General features: G+C 37.2%; 1 protein-coding gene across 2 annotated transcripts in view; it reads right to left on the bottom strand.

Annotated features, from left to right (window-relative positions):
* RYR2 (ryanodine receptor 2) overlaps window positions 1–16867 on the bottom strand; it is a 391343-nt gene that overhangs the window by 261889 nt on the left and 112587 nt on the right. For both annotated transcript variants that reach the window (XM_042025322.1, XM_042025323.1), the window contains one exon: window positions 10921–11025. In XM_042025322.1, coding sequence (XP_041881256.1) covers window positions 10921–11025 — 105 coding nt within the window. The remainder of the gene's footprint in view (window positions 1–10920; window positions 11026–16867) is intronic.

The following is a 16867-nucleotide window of genomic DNA, read 5'->3' as shown; positions in this document are numbered from 1 at the left end:
TCAACAGACTGTCAGCTGTCAAAGGCTGCTTCAGGAGTGGAAGCTGCATGTGCCACCATAATTACAAGCACATTCCACTCCATCAGCAGTGTCTGCAGAAACAAGCATTAACTACAAAAATCATATACAACAATACAGGACTCCCTAAACTAAAGAGCTGACAACACCCACCATAATTAGAACACAGATTTACTAGTAGAAGTCTGAATACCCTCTGTTCTTGTCAAGTTTTTTTCTTTGCTGTGACTACTTGGAAGGACATTATTTCTATAAAGAAAAATAAGGCGCGAGCTTTCACCCTTATCACATAAAAAAGAAATCAATGCCTTATCTATTTATGCCCAGAGGGAATTATTTAAAGGACTAAAGGGCAACTAACTGTCAAACTAGCAAATGCTAAAAAGACGATAGCCTAGGCAGAAAGAGGAGACTGCAGGGGAAAGGGAGGACAATCTTCAGAGCTCAGCAACTATCATGTTTGTCAAAAAAATATTTTTTTTTTGTCAAGATCGAAAACCTAACAATGTGGGGATAATACCTCCCCTTCTCACCATGTTGACAGTACTCTAAAACACAGGTTTCAATTTTCACTTAAAAAAATAAAGGACAGGTGCATACAAAGAGGTCAGGAAGAGTCACAGAGAACATATTCTTTCTTCTTAAACCTAAATGTATGTGAGTGTCTGTGTGTGTATACGTGTATATTTATCAGGCATGCTTTTGAAGGGAAAGAAGTCAACCCAGACTGCCTGCAGGAACACAGCAGGAGCCTTAACTGCAGCTGAGATCCTGCAAACACTCCAAAATAGATCCTGCTGGCGTGGGACCCACTCCCCACCACAGAGGCAGCTCAGCAGGTTGGCTGCACAGGGTGCCGCAGGAAGGGGCAGCTCCCTCCCCTGTCCCGGAGCCTGCAATCCTGACCAAACCTTGCAGGAACAAGGCCCTGCTCACAGAGTGGCCACTCAAATGCTAAAAAACTAAAATCCAAGTTTAGGAAAAGCTGAGTGATCCTGACTCACCCTAAGGCAAGCTCATGGTCTGTAGGTGGATGATCCTACCACTCAAGAAGGCAAGTCAGTGCCCCTGTGAAGAGCAGGGGTTTCTCTGCTGTGCTCAGGTCCCAGATTCAGCTACAAATAAGGCACCTGGAGCCCAGGGACAGAATCACACCTCTGCCAAGAAAGCTGCTCCCCATTCTCAGCCTCGCTCTGTTCACTTAATGCCCTTGGTCTTAAACTCCTTCATTTCTTTCACTTTCCTTCCCTCCACCCTCAACTCAAGAGTTCTTACCATCCCGATAAGTAAATAAAAAATGGTAATTCTCTGTGGTAAGAGAGAAACAAAGCCTGGATAAGTTAACTTTAGACCTGAAATAGTGTAGCTCTCACACTACAGCAGTACTTAAATACTTTAAAACAACCGATACACTCACCTGCTTGGAAGGCTCGTTTCATTATAATAACTGAAACAAACCATTTGATGACTCTCTGGCAAAATATTCCAAAACCAGGAACCTTCTTGGTGAATCAACACTACCACAGTCACTAAGGAATAGCTGGGCATCAAAAGAAATCATTTCTCCACAGACGAATGGTTGTTCCAGAGACAAGATATGTATGAAGTAACACTTGTTCTCTCCAAACCTCTTATTTTTTGCTAAGATATTGTAGATTTGCTCAGTGGTGTAGCTACCATGGATTCAAAATTCCTATTGCCCTGGGGAGATGCAATTACATATATGCAGACGAATCCTCAAGCGTAACGTCCCTATCCAGACCTGCTCAGCAACAGAGTTCCTTGACAATCATCAGGAAATCATGCATGTTTATCACCAACTCTGACAGACACACCATGGAAAAAACACAGAGATGAACCCAGCTCCTCCCCAAACTCAATTCTTTCCTATTCCAGACAGGAATCCAGTCTGCTCAGTCCTACTCAGTCTCACTAGTTCTGCTAGTTTTGTCTCTTCTTTTAAATGCTACCCTTGTTGGTGTTGTTCAAGTGTTACTTACCCCTTTGGGGAGGACCATTCACATCTAAACTTAAACAATATGGAAGTCTATGATGCATATAGAGCATCACCAGAATCAAAAGGACCCTAAAGTGCTGAACCCTGCAGGATAAGGAGAATTAGAAACAAACTCGCATTACAAAAATCTTGACTGAATTTGAGGGTTAGGGTGGTTTGTTGTTTTCTTTAATTACCACAGAAGGTATTGGTAACTCCTAGAGGTTGAGCACACTGAATGTATTTCAAGAGGGAGAATCCCATGTGTAATCTTCCAGCTCCAGCTGCTGAGATCCTATGGAGCTGCCTGATAGGAGACTAGTTGCTTGCTACGCAGTACTGCAGACACAATTAACATTTTCCACACTGCCAGCCTCTGTAGCACTGCTATGCATTTCCTACACTGATAATACTTTACACCATTCACCAAAATATTCTTTAAATTTGCTCTTATAAGTCACTGAGTCACTGAGTTGGAACAAAGGATCTTTTTTTTTTTTTTTTTAATTTTGAACCAACCGAGCCAAATATTTCAGGAAGCTATCCCGGTAAGAAACCATCACAGAACAAATGTAGATATGGAGAATTTTCATATAGATTATGAGATTTTTATATTGAGTATAAGCAGTCTGTTTAAAAACATTGAATAATTATTACTTCTGCTCTCAATATAACTGAACAAAGGTGAAAGTTATGGTTTATTTAATTTAAGGTCTTGGGTTTTACAAATAATTCATCTTACAGCTATGAGCACTGCAAAAGAAGAAAAGAATAAAATGTTTGAGTTTCACTTTATCCAGGCCTTGCCTCAGCTTTGAGATTAATGTAAAATTGCACTTTGCACAATCAAGAGTAGTAGAATTGTAGCAGACAAGAGCCATATATAATCATGAACAATTTAATATGTCAAAACACTTTTGACTAAGCTAAAGTATAAGGTTTTAGTGTTTTCAAAAAAATTATGCCAAATTTTACTACAAAAAAAGTTAACAAATTTAAGGCAAAGAGAAAAATGTCACTATTTTATGGTGCAGCCTTTCATATGTCCATAACTTTTTCGACATCAAATCTGCCTTGTGCAACACATAAATGAGAGGGCGGTCACTTACTATTGTGTTTAATTTCAGCTTGTTGCACAACCATTGTACTAAATATTGATCAAACCCTTCTAAAGACATATAATTAAATGCCATCAATTTTATGATATTCACTACTGCAAAGCTAATCTCACAAATACTGATTCAATTTTCAAAATACCCCAGATGATATATCAATAGATTTATAGAATCCACTAAAGTCAATGTAGTTCTCCAACCAGGGAGGTCAGTTTAAGATGCCTAGGACACAATTTCTAACATTATTCTATGTGTAGCTTTCATCAGCTACAGTCATCAATGCCTGCACAAATCAGTCCTGAGGGATGAAGACAAATAAAATCAGAAAAAAATGCAACTAGCAATCACTGCTTGGCTTATTGATTCCAAGTGCTTATCTACACAGGCCTGGTTTAAAAGCTCTGTGTGTTACGAGCTTTGTCAAGACATCTGGTAGCACTATGAGTGGTTTAGGAGACTAACTCAGCTTTACATAGGATTGAGCAGCAAAACTGAGACTCTTCAGCATTCTAGAATAGTATTTGAATGTGAGGATTTGGTGGGTTTTATCTTTTCATCTTGTATTTTGCATAAATAGCCTTTAGTACATCAATTCCAACTGCTGCTAAAAAAAATAAAAAAAAGGATGATTTAGTTCTGAAGACAAATTTAACTGTATCATTTTCAATTTTGCTGTGCTTAAATTTCACTTTAAAAAAACCTGAGCTCTTTCACGACCTAACAGGGAATCTTTACTGAAAAGCACCAGTATGTTGCCATCCTTTATTTTAACAAGCTATATGGCACAGGGATAATAGCTATAGAATTGACAGGTAAAAGGCATAAAAACAGTCAATCCCCTTCTTTTTTCATCCAAGGTAAAAAACCACACAGTATACCTTGAGTTCCTCATTCTGGTCTCTCTGCCAGTATTTCTCAGCTGTCCTCATGGCAGCTCAGTACATAAAAGAGCCAGTTTCAGTGACTTCTACATTGCTTAGATTCAGCCAGTAACTTTTTGTCCAATTATTCTCAGTTTCTTTCCGTGGAATCTGAACGAATTCTTGTTTTAACCCCCAGTTTTCCATTGCACTTCAATGGCAGAATGGCTACAGTTCTCCCTAAGTTCAACTGCAACAGTACCTGAGTACTCCAAGAACAACATTCCACAATCAGATTTTTCCTTCCACGACCAATGTTCTTCTTCAGATGGGTTAGGAGAACAACCAAAATTATCAAACAGAAGGAAGTCTACTTCCAGCTCTGAAACTCCATCTCTCTATAATACCAACCGTCAGGAGTTGACAGTGGCATGGACAGAGTTTCACATCTTCATTACCAAGCAGGAGGACAGGATTGAGCTTCCAAGCACAGCAAATCTTCATGGCATACAGTGTTAGAATAGCACAGTTGCTGGGCAAATAAATACTGTGGAAAAAAATGCAGCAAACTGCACACTGAAGTGTTCAGTAGATAACAGAGCAAGTAAGATCAATTTGCAGGAAACTGAAAAGGGATTTAACCCTACATTTCATATTACATAAAAGTAAAGAAATTTCAAGCATACTAAGGCAACTGAGAGTCATTTTTTTTCCCCTGTATAATGAAGTCTAGGAAAACAAATAGCAAAAACCCACTTCAGGTTTTCTCAGAGAGAAAAAAGCAAATACAGTGTGATTTTCTGAATAAGCAACTTAAAATTATCTCAGTATAAATTCTAGAATCCTACACTCTCCTGATGTATTCTAGTTCCTTGTTTATTATGTCGTTCAAAACACAGAAATTGTAACTATGTATACATTCACTTTCTTGCTACAGGTGGCATGCAAAGAAATCCTTACTTATTTCACTACTACATTTTTTCTAGTAAGCAATCAAAAAACTGACACTTGAAGTGAAAGGACACAAAAGCAACTGAGAGAAATCCACTGGGTTCCATTGAGGATAAGTGAGTTTGGTGCATCTGTCCTGCCGGAGTCATTAAAACACAATTCCAACAGAAACACATTACACTCCAAGTGCAGATGATTTTACTAGTGAGCAGTTCATGTAGCATGAAGCCCAGCCATTAGCAAAGGAATTGAATGTTCCACACACTTTGCTAATAAAACTGGAAAAAACAAAAACCAACTAACAAAAAAACCTACAGCAGTCTCATACTCCTATATGTACCTGGACAAAAAAAAAGCCAATGCATGCACCTCGTGTTGGCAGAACAAAGTACAGACCAACAAACAGGAGCTCCAGAAGCTCTCACCAAAATAGATGTCTCTTACTCTACACCCTCCCAATGAGATTTTCATGTGGATGTGTGGTACAGCAAAAAAATTGGGATGATTTGGCACTCACCAGTCTTCTGATAGACCAGAATGAAGAGAATGTTTTACCACTGCTGACAGAAACTAATCAAAGCTGCTGTAAAAGACAGTTTATTAATAGAGTTCTCAATCACTCCAGTGGATGGTGCAGTTAACAGTTCTCTGTACGGGATACAAGATCTCTCATCCACACACAGATGTACACCCCACTGGCATGTGAAAACAAGTCACATACACCTGTATTTATATGTGCCATATATAAATACACACACATATAATATATAGTCTATTCATCAGGTATGGCATGTAAAATATAATCCAGAATCTTCAAACTTCAGTGGTCTCATTTATTACAATTATCACGGAGGACTATAAAAGACATCACAAGGCAAAATTATAGTATAGTATTTAAATAGTGAGACTACTGGATATATTTCAGAAAACACAGGCAAAGCAAGTGTAACTCAAGGAATAACAAGCATTTCCTTTTTGTTCTAGCCAACATAGATGATAGATGATTTTGTGCCTGTCCACTTACAGGAAAATATCCTTTAAATGCCAAACTAATTTCCTGTACCTAGTCACTGTGCCCCCAAACTGGTTTTTGATCTCTTTGAAGTAATAAAAGCATTGGAACAGAACGAAAGTTCAAACTAGCCCCTTGTTATATAAATACAGATAGTGGTGCTTCGAATACTCAGATTGTCCCATTAGAAAAAGATAATTCATATTGAATCATATGAAAAACCCACTGAAATATAGTTCAAATAAGAGTCAGTAACAATGGGTTTTATGAAGGTTACCTTACACTTAATTTTAATCTGCAAACCCTCTTGGCAATTTTTTATCTTAATACCTATTTTTCATGCAGTGTGTTTGCTTGAGGATTATTTAAGAAAAAAACCTTTCAGACAAAATCTAAATCATTTTTGAACTAACTGAGGTTAAGAAAATACCTGACATTCTTCCATGTCAAATATGTCTGGATACCTTTTCTTCCGGATACCCTTTTCTACTGAGTATACAGTAGGGCAAAGGGAAATAATTTTCCTTGTCATAAAATGGGAGACTGGTAATAGCATACAAAGTACAGGTCTGTTGTTTAACTTCTATGAAAAAGAGGTTTAAATCTCAAAACTGAGAGAAGCCACAAATTTATAAATCCCTCCCTTGTGCCTGAAACATGGCAACTTCCCCATGTCCCTGTGACGTCTTCTGAGTGCAAGAGAGCAGCGCAGAAGGTGCAATAGCACAAGAGTAGTTGATGGTAATAAAAAACAGACAGCTTTGCCTTCCTCTCCTCTTACAGAGGCATAAAGTTAGATCCCTTTCTCCTACCCAATATCCACCACATCCAGAAGAACTATCTTACCCTGTTTCTTATATTGTTCATATTGTCCAGAAATCACAGAAGTTACTGAATTCAAGAGCACTAAATGGACAGGTGACCAGGCTTCATTTCCTAAGAAAATTAGGGGAAATTTCCAGGAACTGATTTGATTATGGCATTTAATCACTTTCACAAGAAAAAGTACTAGATGATAGAGGTCTTGAATCTAGGAAAGGAAAATGTGATTTTAAAAAATTTAAATATTTTAAAAAAAGAAAAAAAAGCTTCAAGCAAACCACCCAAAAAAAAAAAAATCAGAAGGAAAAAGAATAAGAAGCAAAACACAGTTCCAACAGGTTGCAGTGACCGTTCCTAAATTACTCCAGAAGCTATGGATTCGCCTTCTCAGGATCATTTCAACTAATGAGCTTTAATGAAATACAAGGCACTTGAGTCCAGAGATGGTTCACTGGAAATAACAACCAGGCTAAGAATAGGCCGGTCTTAAATGCTTTATAAAAATGTAAGGACTTCCATTTTCATCTTTCATCTGCTTTTCTAATAATAAAAAGTTACACTTAAAAACCAAGCCAAAATGATTACAAAATAATACCTATGCTGTAGGTCACTCTTGTGTACGACAATGCACCTGCAATTCTGCTTGCCTAACACACCACAGCCCAGACTATGTGATCATACTCGTCATTTATATATTTATTTACTATTCCCTCTCCACAGGATTCATCCCTTTCTCCTTATCTATTTCTGGTTTGTTGGTTTTGATTTTTGTTTCTTTCTCACAGATGAACTGATAAAACTGGTACATGCATATAGCACTCCAGACCCCAGCAAAATAAAAAAAATTACCTGTTTAAAATTAAAAGTGTAAATAATGCTACCTAAGCAAACAAATGAGGTTGTGGTTTTATTTTTGAAACCAAAACCATTCAATCAAGCTATGAATTTTCACATGTCTTAATGTTTTCATATTCATTGTTTTAATAAATTGCCACAGCTAAGCATAGTATTTTACAGGGAAATGATGAAACCTCAGAGCACAAAATAACTATTCAGTGCCTAGAAGAAACAGAGGACTACACACATTCTTTCTTAGGAAATTTCAGTCATTTTCCACTGTTGCCTTTGATACTAGCATTTATCTGGTTCAGGAGAGTCAAGTAGGTACACTCAGATAGATGGATCACTGATCTCATAAAGTATGGAAGTTCTCATTTTGGGATTGTTGCACTAAAAAGGTAGGTGTTTATTGCAGAGGTAATCTTGCACATTCAATGCTTGCTAACTGAGAGGTAGCAGTTAATCCAGTAAATGCACACAGTTATTCTTTCTTAGGCACAAGAAAGCTGCTTATTGTTCTGACTCAAGTCAGCGTGAGATTTTGCTCTTATTACTCAACCATTACATTACTGCTAACTTATCTGTTATATAATAAGAATACCTGTTATATAAACATAGCATTCAAGAGATTACACAACACAAAAAGCAAACCAGCACAAGGAGACCTCTTATAAATACAGCGCCTTAACGATTTTTAATGTAATGAAAAGTAACTGAGGACTGAAAAGCCTCCCTTTGCAGGATTCTTTCCACTAGAAAACTGAGGTCATGCTGAATGCAGTTTACAGCAACAATTTCTCAAAAAGTTGCTATACTTTCTTCTCCTAAATGAAATGAAACACTGCCATTTTAATAAACAGAATTGATGATTCTCCAGGAAGGTAATAGTGCTTCAGGTAAGACAAATTACCTCTTATCTTAAAACTTCTTTTAACAGTTACTTCAAACAAATATGAAGCTGTCTATATAAGTACCTGCCCTATGGCATACAAATATAAATGCAAAGGAAAAATTTGTATATTTTTCATAGAAACTACATGCAGATATCTAATGTCAGTTCTATTAATTTATCAGGAAGTACATATTCAGTCATTTTAGTACCATCATCACTCTTGACTTTCAGAGACTTACTAAAAAGAAAAATATTGACATTGACAACATGACCTTATGTTCATCTACAAACCATTATTTTCAAGACTGTTCTCTTCTAATATCAACATATTAATATGCAAGAGACACAAGCAGATTGCTAATGCATTTCTACAGAGGTCATCAAAACTTGCAGTAGAAACATATTTATGATTTACTGAACACCATCTCTCTGTGTTGGTATAGCTGTAGTTCTGTATCTTCTGCTAGTGTTGGCATTTAATAGGTGCTGAGAGCACAATAAACTACTCTGTAAACAGCCAACAGCCACATAATAACCACACTCAGAACTTTGTTTTATCTTTCTTGTGCACATCTGGGAACATCTTTGAGTACAGAGCACCGTAGATCAGTGCAGGTGCCATCAGTGTTATTTAGGCATGGGTGTAAGTGTCCAGAACTCTGACCTTCATGGTTATGCACAGAAAACATTTGTTTTTCCAGAAAATATCAGATTACCACCAAACATGGTGTGTCTCATTGGTCAGTGCGTCCTACAAAAGTCTTTTTCTACTCACATCTAGTGCAGAAAATAGTCCAGAACTAGTGAAAATATTCCACCTGAGACCCCTACAGAGCTCGTTCTCTTCCCAGCAGAATATCCAAGCTCACATTTTCTAATCTTTCTGCAGAAAAGTTCATTCATTCTCCTGTGTTCTCTGGGTGTGATCTCTGTATTAAAAGCAAATATTCTCTTAGCACATGGCCCCAACACTCTGCTAAAGACAGTGCAACAGAAAATCTGCCAGGTGAGGTAATGTTTTAAAGAGCAGTTTCAATACTTCAGATTCAAAAACTGAATACTTTTCCATTCACTGTATTCTGGCCTGTAGCATTACTTTATCACACATTCCCCTACATTTTAGTTCATGCACCTGCTCACATCTGTTGGGAATAAACAGAAAGAAAACTGTTGCTCTGCTTCACACATGTGGCCATACACAGTCATCACTGTACAGCCTGGGGTTTGGACTGTGATTTTTGACATTATTGCCTGTATGTGCCCGTTCTTTTGATTTTGTTTTTTTCCGTGTGAATTTGCTTGCTCTTGGTTTCAGTATTTACAAAGTAAGGGAAGAGGGGTTTAGAAGTACTTATCTGCTTACTCTGGTACCACCTCTTCTCTCATGTGTGCTTTTCATTCTCTTGGAGCAAATTCTCACTGGCAGAACACATTCTGGATCATCCATGGGAGTGCTCCCAGACTTCAGTTCCCAAATACCATTTTCAGTCTAAGTGCCTGGCATTTCATGGGACTGACTACTCTATATTAGTTTAAAGTTTGGCTTCTTGAGGCATTCCCATAAATATCAGAGGTATGCTTATCTCCTGCCAGCTTTCTTGAGTGACGGACTTATGGCTAATGACTACTCCTCTTTTGCCTTTATAACTCCTATGCCTACAGTCACTCTTCCTCAAAAATTTATAGGATTTGAGCTAGACCATAGCATTCAAATTAACAGTATAAGGTTTATACAAAGCATTTAATTACAGCATAACCAATCAAATTAATTGCTCTGCAGAGAACATTTATTACACTACTATGCTTTATTTGTAAACAACTATTTTTTAGTCAAACAATTAATTAGTTCCTATTAGGAATAATAATAATTCTCATAGGATTTAAGTAATTCCTATATCCTTCATCTTCCAGACTGCTATTTCATGTCTACCAAGGCTCAATAATATTCTATCTTCAGCTTAAAGGTCTGTTACAGGGTATTTTAGCTCAGGGCACACGCAACAGTTTCATTATTTCCAGAGACAACCAGCATACATCCAAGTCATTTTAAGACCTTTTGACAGTCTCACCTGATACAGTCAGGAATGCTCAGAAAGCTTATTTGCTCTGAAGAAGTGATCAAGCTTTATATGACACATTATGAGATTCTCAAATTAAAACACCCTTAATAACTCTATACTGACTGACTCATAGGACATCGAAATATTTGTGAATTTGCAACCCTGGCAAGCTTCAGTGGAAACTGCAAGTGTTTGTAACTTCCAAAAAATAGACCATTCCTGTAGCAAAGGAGGAAAATTCAACATACGGAATTAATCATGCTATAAAGCACGTGACAGTCATGAAACCTGTGGTACCATAGGAAAAAAGTACTATTTTGCAAGATGAAAAAAGGTGAATATTTAATCACTTACCCCTTCTGCCTTTTCTTCTGTGTTAGCCAGCATTTCCTGGAGTGCCCGTACTGACAGAGACTGCTCCAGCACAAAGGTGCAGATGGACAAATCAGGTGGAACATTCTAGGTAAAAGAGAACCATGAGATCACATCAGTAACACATTTGCCAAGTAGGACTTTCCAGTGCCTCTATTTTGCCTTACCATCCATGAATCTGAAAGATCTACTCCATCTCTGAGGCTAAGAAAGCTAGCCACATACTGGGCTTCAACAGTTAAGTCTTAGCCAGCAAAGGGTAGTATCTCTTGCCCTCTGCTCAGCATGCACAAGCTGATACCTGGGGTATCAGCTCCCCTCTCAAAAAGAAAGATACTCGCAATGAAAGAAGAAACTAATGAATTCCATCAAGTTCAGCAGAGGATTGCCATGAATGTCAGGACTAGTGCACTCCCCCTGTGGGCCTGTGGAGAGGAGGAGAGAGGGGTCTTGCAATTCTCTTTAAAAATCTAGTGGTGATTACAGGGAAAATGGCGGCAGACTCTTTTTGGAAGTGCTCCTTGAAAGGAATAGGTGCAGCAATATAAGTTGTACAAAGAAAATTAGAGAATATAATTGGGAGTAGAAAGGCTCCCAAGTAAAACAATGATAAGTCTGCTTGGACATTAATTAGTACATGGAACGTGTGTCTCAGACACTATGGTCAGATTGAGAAGAAAAACAAATTCAGCCTTTAGGCTACTGGTAGTTACCCAGACCTCATCCTTACCATGAAGGTCAAGATGAATTTTCATAGCAGAAATACTGGACACTCAGTATCGCGGCCAAGCCAACAGCTTCACAGCCCTGCAGGTCACTGTACCTTACCACAGTCTGCTCTAACTGGGATAAAACTAGAGTCCTATAAAAATTAATATTTAACTGGTCATGATTGAAAAATATATCATTGAACTATTGAAAAGTTAATTTTCCAGACTATCATAAAAATTCATATAAAATTGAAAGAGGTTTGTAATAGCAATGTCTAAGTTACAAAATAGCAAGTAAAATTAGATTTTATGTGGGGATCTTTACTTCTGTTAATAGAATATGTAACTCCTACACACCTTTACTTGCCTCCAGAAATTCTTTCATATTTCTTCTCTATTTTCTTTTCATGTTAGTTGCTTATTTAGTTTAGGAATAGTTTTACTGACTGTTGGAATTCAGTTTTTTACACCATGAATGCTTTTGCTGGTAAAGCTGTAAAACTGCACACTTATTCAAACTACGTAAAAAGTGAAGACGCCACTTCCATGCCCAAATTGTAAAAGGTGGTTGCAAAATCTTTTTTTTTCCCCCCCAAAATTAGTTTACTCAGAATACCTCACACTCTTACTAACTTATTGTACTGCTGTTCATGCCTCCTAAATACAGCAAGTCATGTCTGTTTAATACATACCAGATCTTTCATTATCTTCCAATACTTACATTTCAATGAAATTAATGGAAAATTGTATTTTAAATTTTTAGCCAGATGAAAAAGGTTTTAATAGCATCTTCTTTTGCATGGGCTTTTCTGCCTTATGCAATGATACTTAGGCATGGAATATTTTTCAGCCAACTCTTTCAGAATCAGGACTCTACTTATATGTCAGTGTTCTTGTTACCATTTTTCTTTTGTAGCCAGTCGGACACCACAACAGTCCTTTTCATGCTAGGACTAGGCCAACAGACAAACAATTCGATTGTCTTCAAAACATCCTTGTAATGTAAGTACTATCACAAGCCCTTATTTTACAAAGCAGGAAAGAGAGCGCACAAAGACCTCAGGCTGCAAGGTGTTGCTTCTACTCAGTTAACACAAGGGCAGGTTTCCAGTCTAGAAAGCCTCACAGCCTAACAGTGCAGCTCACCCTCCATTCAGCCCAGCAAAGACTGACAAACAAGAGTATGAAAAAAAGAGAAAAAATGCTCCATACACTGTGCTCAGAAATGAGCCAAGGCTACTTTTCTGCATCTATAAGCGAAGTCCTCTTAACAATATTCCCACTGTTATTACTGTTACTTAAAGTAGCATTTCTGCTGGCAGAATGTCTCACACATACGATTTTGGACCTATCAATTTTTTTACTATTGAACCTACCCTATAGGTTATATACTTTCCAATATCAAAAATCCTGCATGGTTTCAAACATTGATCAAAACAACATAACTCAGACACTTCTCCTTCATCCATTTCATTCTCCCTTTTGTTCAAGACAGCCATGAGCATTTCCTTTCCTACCCATTTAAACTGAGGTATGAAGTCCCAATGAACATATTTCAGCTATTCTCATTGCAGGTGAGTAAGGCACAATTTTGCTGCCTGAGAGTAAAAAAGGAGAACGGTAGGAGACCATTTTGCTTTAATTAAGTGAAAGAAGTACTGTGTTCTTACAGTCTAGCAAAATGTTAGAGCCAGTTTTTTTTCATGAGGCAAAGGGAGAGCGCACTATCCCACCTCATCTTTGTTGCATGAATGCCTGGGTACTTGGTGGCCCTCAGGGAGAAATGTTGTTACTGATGCTTCCAGTGAGCATGTGAATTAGACTTTCCTCTCTGGCAGTTCCTCACCCAGCTCTGCTCTACTGAAGATCCAACAGGCATGGCTGCATCAATCCCAGTATGTACAACAATCAAAGCACAGAAAAACATGGGACAGATGCAGACCTGCCAATGTATTTAGCTCAGTTACAGCTCTGCTCATCCCTGTACACTCCATTTCAATGCTGATGCTTTTAATGCTATGGATTTAAAGGATGAGGCTTTGGGCCTCAGACAGACTGAAGTTTCCTCTTTTAAATAGCCCCCTCCAAAGCCAATAATTCCAAGTAATTTTAAAACTCTCATTTAGATATAACAAAAATCATTCACAGTGTCTTTTCCATCTCTTAAAAGCATAAAATAAAAATGAGGAGAGAAAAAGAGAGTCTTTGCCAGACCTCTGATTATCTACCTTATTGTCTCTCTCTTTATCTCACACACAGATAGAGGATGGCATACGAAAAATAAAGGTATTCTATAGCAGCCTAACATTCCCCATTGAAAGATATCTTCATACAAAGTACAGAGTAGCTTTTAGTCCCCAGTCTGGAGAGCAACTGCATATTCTAGTGGCTGCAAGGAAAACCTGTAGCAATTAGTTTTCAATATCAGGCTTTTTTGAGGACAGGTGAAATGTGTAGTCAGGTATTTCAATTACTGCTTTGCTAGGCTATGAACACACTATTAAATAATAAATAATTTTAAAGAAAATATTTTGCCACATGTCTAACCACCCACCAATGCACTTTTAACAAACACCAAAACTACCAGGAAATTTCCGACAGTTTAATGGTAATAATACATTTCTATTTTGGTAACAGACCAGAAACTATAACCCCAAAAACTGATTGGCACTCAAAAGCAGAGGTGTCATCAGACATAAATAACCATACTGGCAATCTTCAACCTTCTTTTCTACCAATTTTCATCACATTTATCTTTGCCGCAGTAACTTTCTTAATGAAGACATAGAAAATTAATTCATATTCCAAAAGGGGGTTTTGGTTTGTTTTGTGACAGAATATATAATGTCCTTGGACAATCCAGGGAATCTATATCACTTCAGTTCAAATGATCAGTGGAAAATTCTGATAAGCAGTGGCAGTATTCAAAACAATTTATTTTCACTTCATTTTGGACACATTTGCAAAATCAATCATACTTTAATGTGTTTGAATATAAAATATACTCAGTGACTTAAAAGGTAAATAGTAGTAACTCCAGTTTATCTCAGTATTAATAAAAGCATTACAGATTTGGCTGCCAGTTCATGTTTAGATTTGCCTTCATCAGTTTTTCTTTCTAGTAAATCTACTCAGTCATAACTACAGCCTAATATGCAAGTAGTTTGATTTTAAAAATAAGTTATTACACAAATAAACCAGAAATTGTATATTGCATTTCAAAAGGATATTCAGTACCTGTAGGAGAAAAGCAATAAATTACTATTACCTGTTTCTATTGTTCCTTCATCATGGCTTGTAATAGCCCAATCAGCAAAATCAGACAAGTTAAAATAAATGTAATGGTGATCTGGAATTTTTAAGGCATACCCATTACTGAGGTAATTGCTGGATTATTTAGAAAATTAGTGAATTCCTTATTCCTCCTGTCATTTTAAACTACATTTATTGTGTACACTAGTTTTCTGCAGTAATATTTGCATATTAAACTATGCTTTACTCTGTGGGAGGCAGATTTGCAAATTAGATAATCATACCTTTTATTAAAAAGGTGCTTTGAGTAAAGCTTTTGAAATATATTTTAAAATATCCCTAACTTTATTCCAACCCACAAGTGAATCATGGGTACTGGCTGTATTCATTATGCTCAACTTCAGTTTCTAGAGAATTTCTATTTACAAGCATACCACACAGCAATGAAAGCAAGAGGCTGAGATGTGAAACGCAGTGCTGTTGTCACTACTCTGACAATCACACAGTGCTAACAAGCCACTGTAAAATATAACCTGCTCGTATAGTACATTGCACATAATCTCGTGAATGTAAACTGAAATTCTGCCTCTCATAAATATTAGTACAAGACTGAAGGATAATAAATTGCATCAGCAAACAGAATTCTGTCTCTAAGAATAAGAAGCTTCACCTCAGCTTTACTTCTTTTCCTAGATATTTGCACTCTTCTTAGTTATTTTCCTGAGCTTGTGGTTATTTTTGTTACTCTTCTAACCAAACTCCCAATGAAACAGACTTGCAGGTATTCAGCTTTTAACTGTATACTAAATATTCACACAGCAGTGCCTAAACAATCACCTAATTAAGCAGCCTGATGTCAAAAAATGAGATGTGGGTGTTCATAATTTTTTTTAACACTAGCACATTTACTATATGCCTAACTTTGAGAACCCAAGTAGGAGGACTCAGAAAATTCATTTTAGTACAGAATCTAAGCAAAACATCTGTAGTCCTATTTGTGGGAGCTTGAAAGAAACTGAACCCATCAGCTATTTTCAACTTAAATTTAAATTTATACATCTCCATCTTTCTGGCAGCCCTTTCTATTTAAATGAGATTCTGTCTGGTGACAGTGATGAAACACACTCAATATTACCAAGAAAAAACATCTATTTCTAGGACTCTACAGAGAAGGCATAGCTTTCCTTGTTTTCAAGCTTGTCATTGAAACAATGGACCCAGTACAGAAATATATGGCTCTGACAGCAAGTCCCATCAGCCAAACAGAATGAACCATATTCATCAAATCCCAAAGCAGAAAAGACAGAGAATGAATTATGAACCTTACAGTTTCTGTTCTGTAGAGAAGAGTGTCAAGTAACACTGTCCTCTCCACAGAACTCCTCCAGGAACAGTGTCAAGCTCCCACGTGTTTACCATGAGCAGACTGTGAAGGTTGCCTGGACACCTCCTACAGAAAGTTTGCTATCAGCTGCTTGTGACTATTTCAGTCTGAAACCATCGCTTCCTGTATGAGGCTTTTATAGGACTTTCCATCCCAAGAAGCTGTTTCCCTCAAAAGCAAAGTTCCCAACATTCAAAACTTCTTATGTTACTGTACCTAAAACCTGTAATGCCCTCATGTTTTTGGAAGAGCAGTTTGACAAGGGAGCAGCTTTTTGTCACAAGTACACTTTTCACATTTTCTAGGAAAAACTTCGAAAATCCAGTTATGTTCTACTTCCTGAAAAATGTCATTTTTCACATAGGAAAAAGTTCCTTATTAACAGTTTAAAACTCTAAAGAGTCCTTGTTTCACAGACAACTGTTTCAGGAGATAAAACTTAGAAACTGACAGGAGAATAAAATCAGAACAGGGTCTAGAATTAAAAAAAAAAAAAGGGAAGAGAAAGAAAAAAAGGAGACAAACACAGGGAAAAACAGCTAGTGATGGAACTGAGGTCAGACACAAATACACTGCAATCATT

Source organism: Corvus kubaryi, unplaced genomic scaffold (assembly GCF_017639235.1).
Source record: "Corvus kubaryi isolate FWS band 111438036 unplaced genomic scaffold, C.kubaryi_AGA036_p1.0 37266, whole genome shotgun sequence".
In the NCBI taxonomy this organism is placed as follows: domain Eukaryota; kingdom Metazoa; phylum Chordata; class Aves; order Passeriformes; family Corvidae; genus Corvus; species Corvus kubaryi.
Note: the sequence above shows the minus strand (reverse complement) of the source record. Positions and strands in the feature narration are given on the sequence as shown.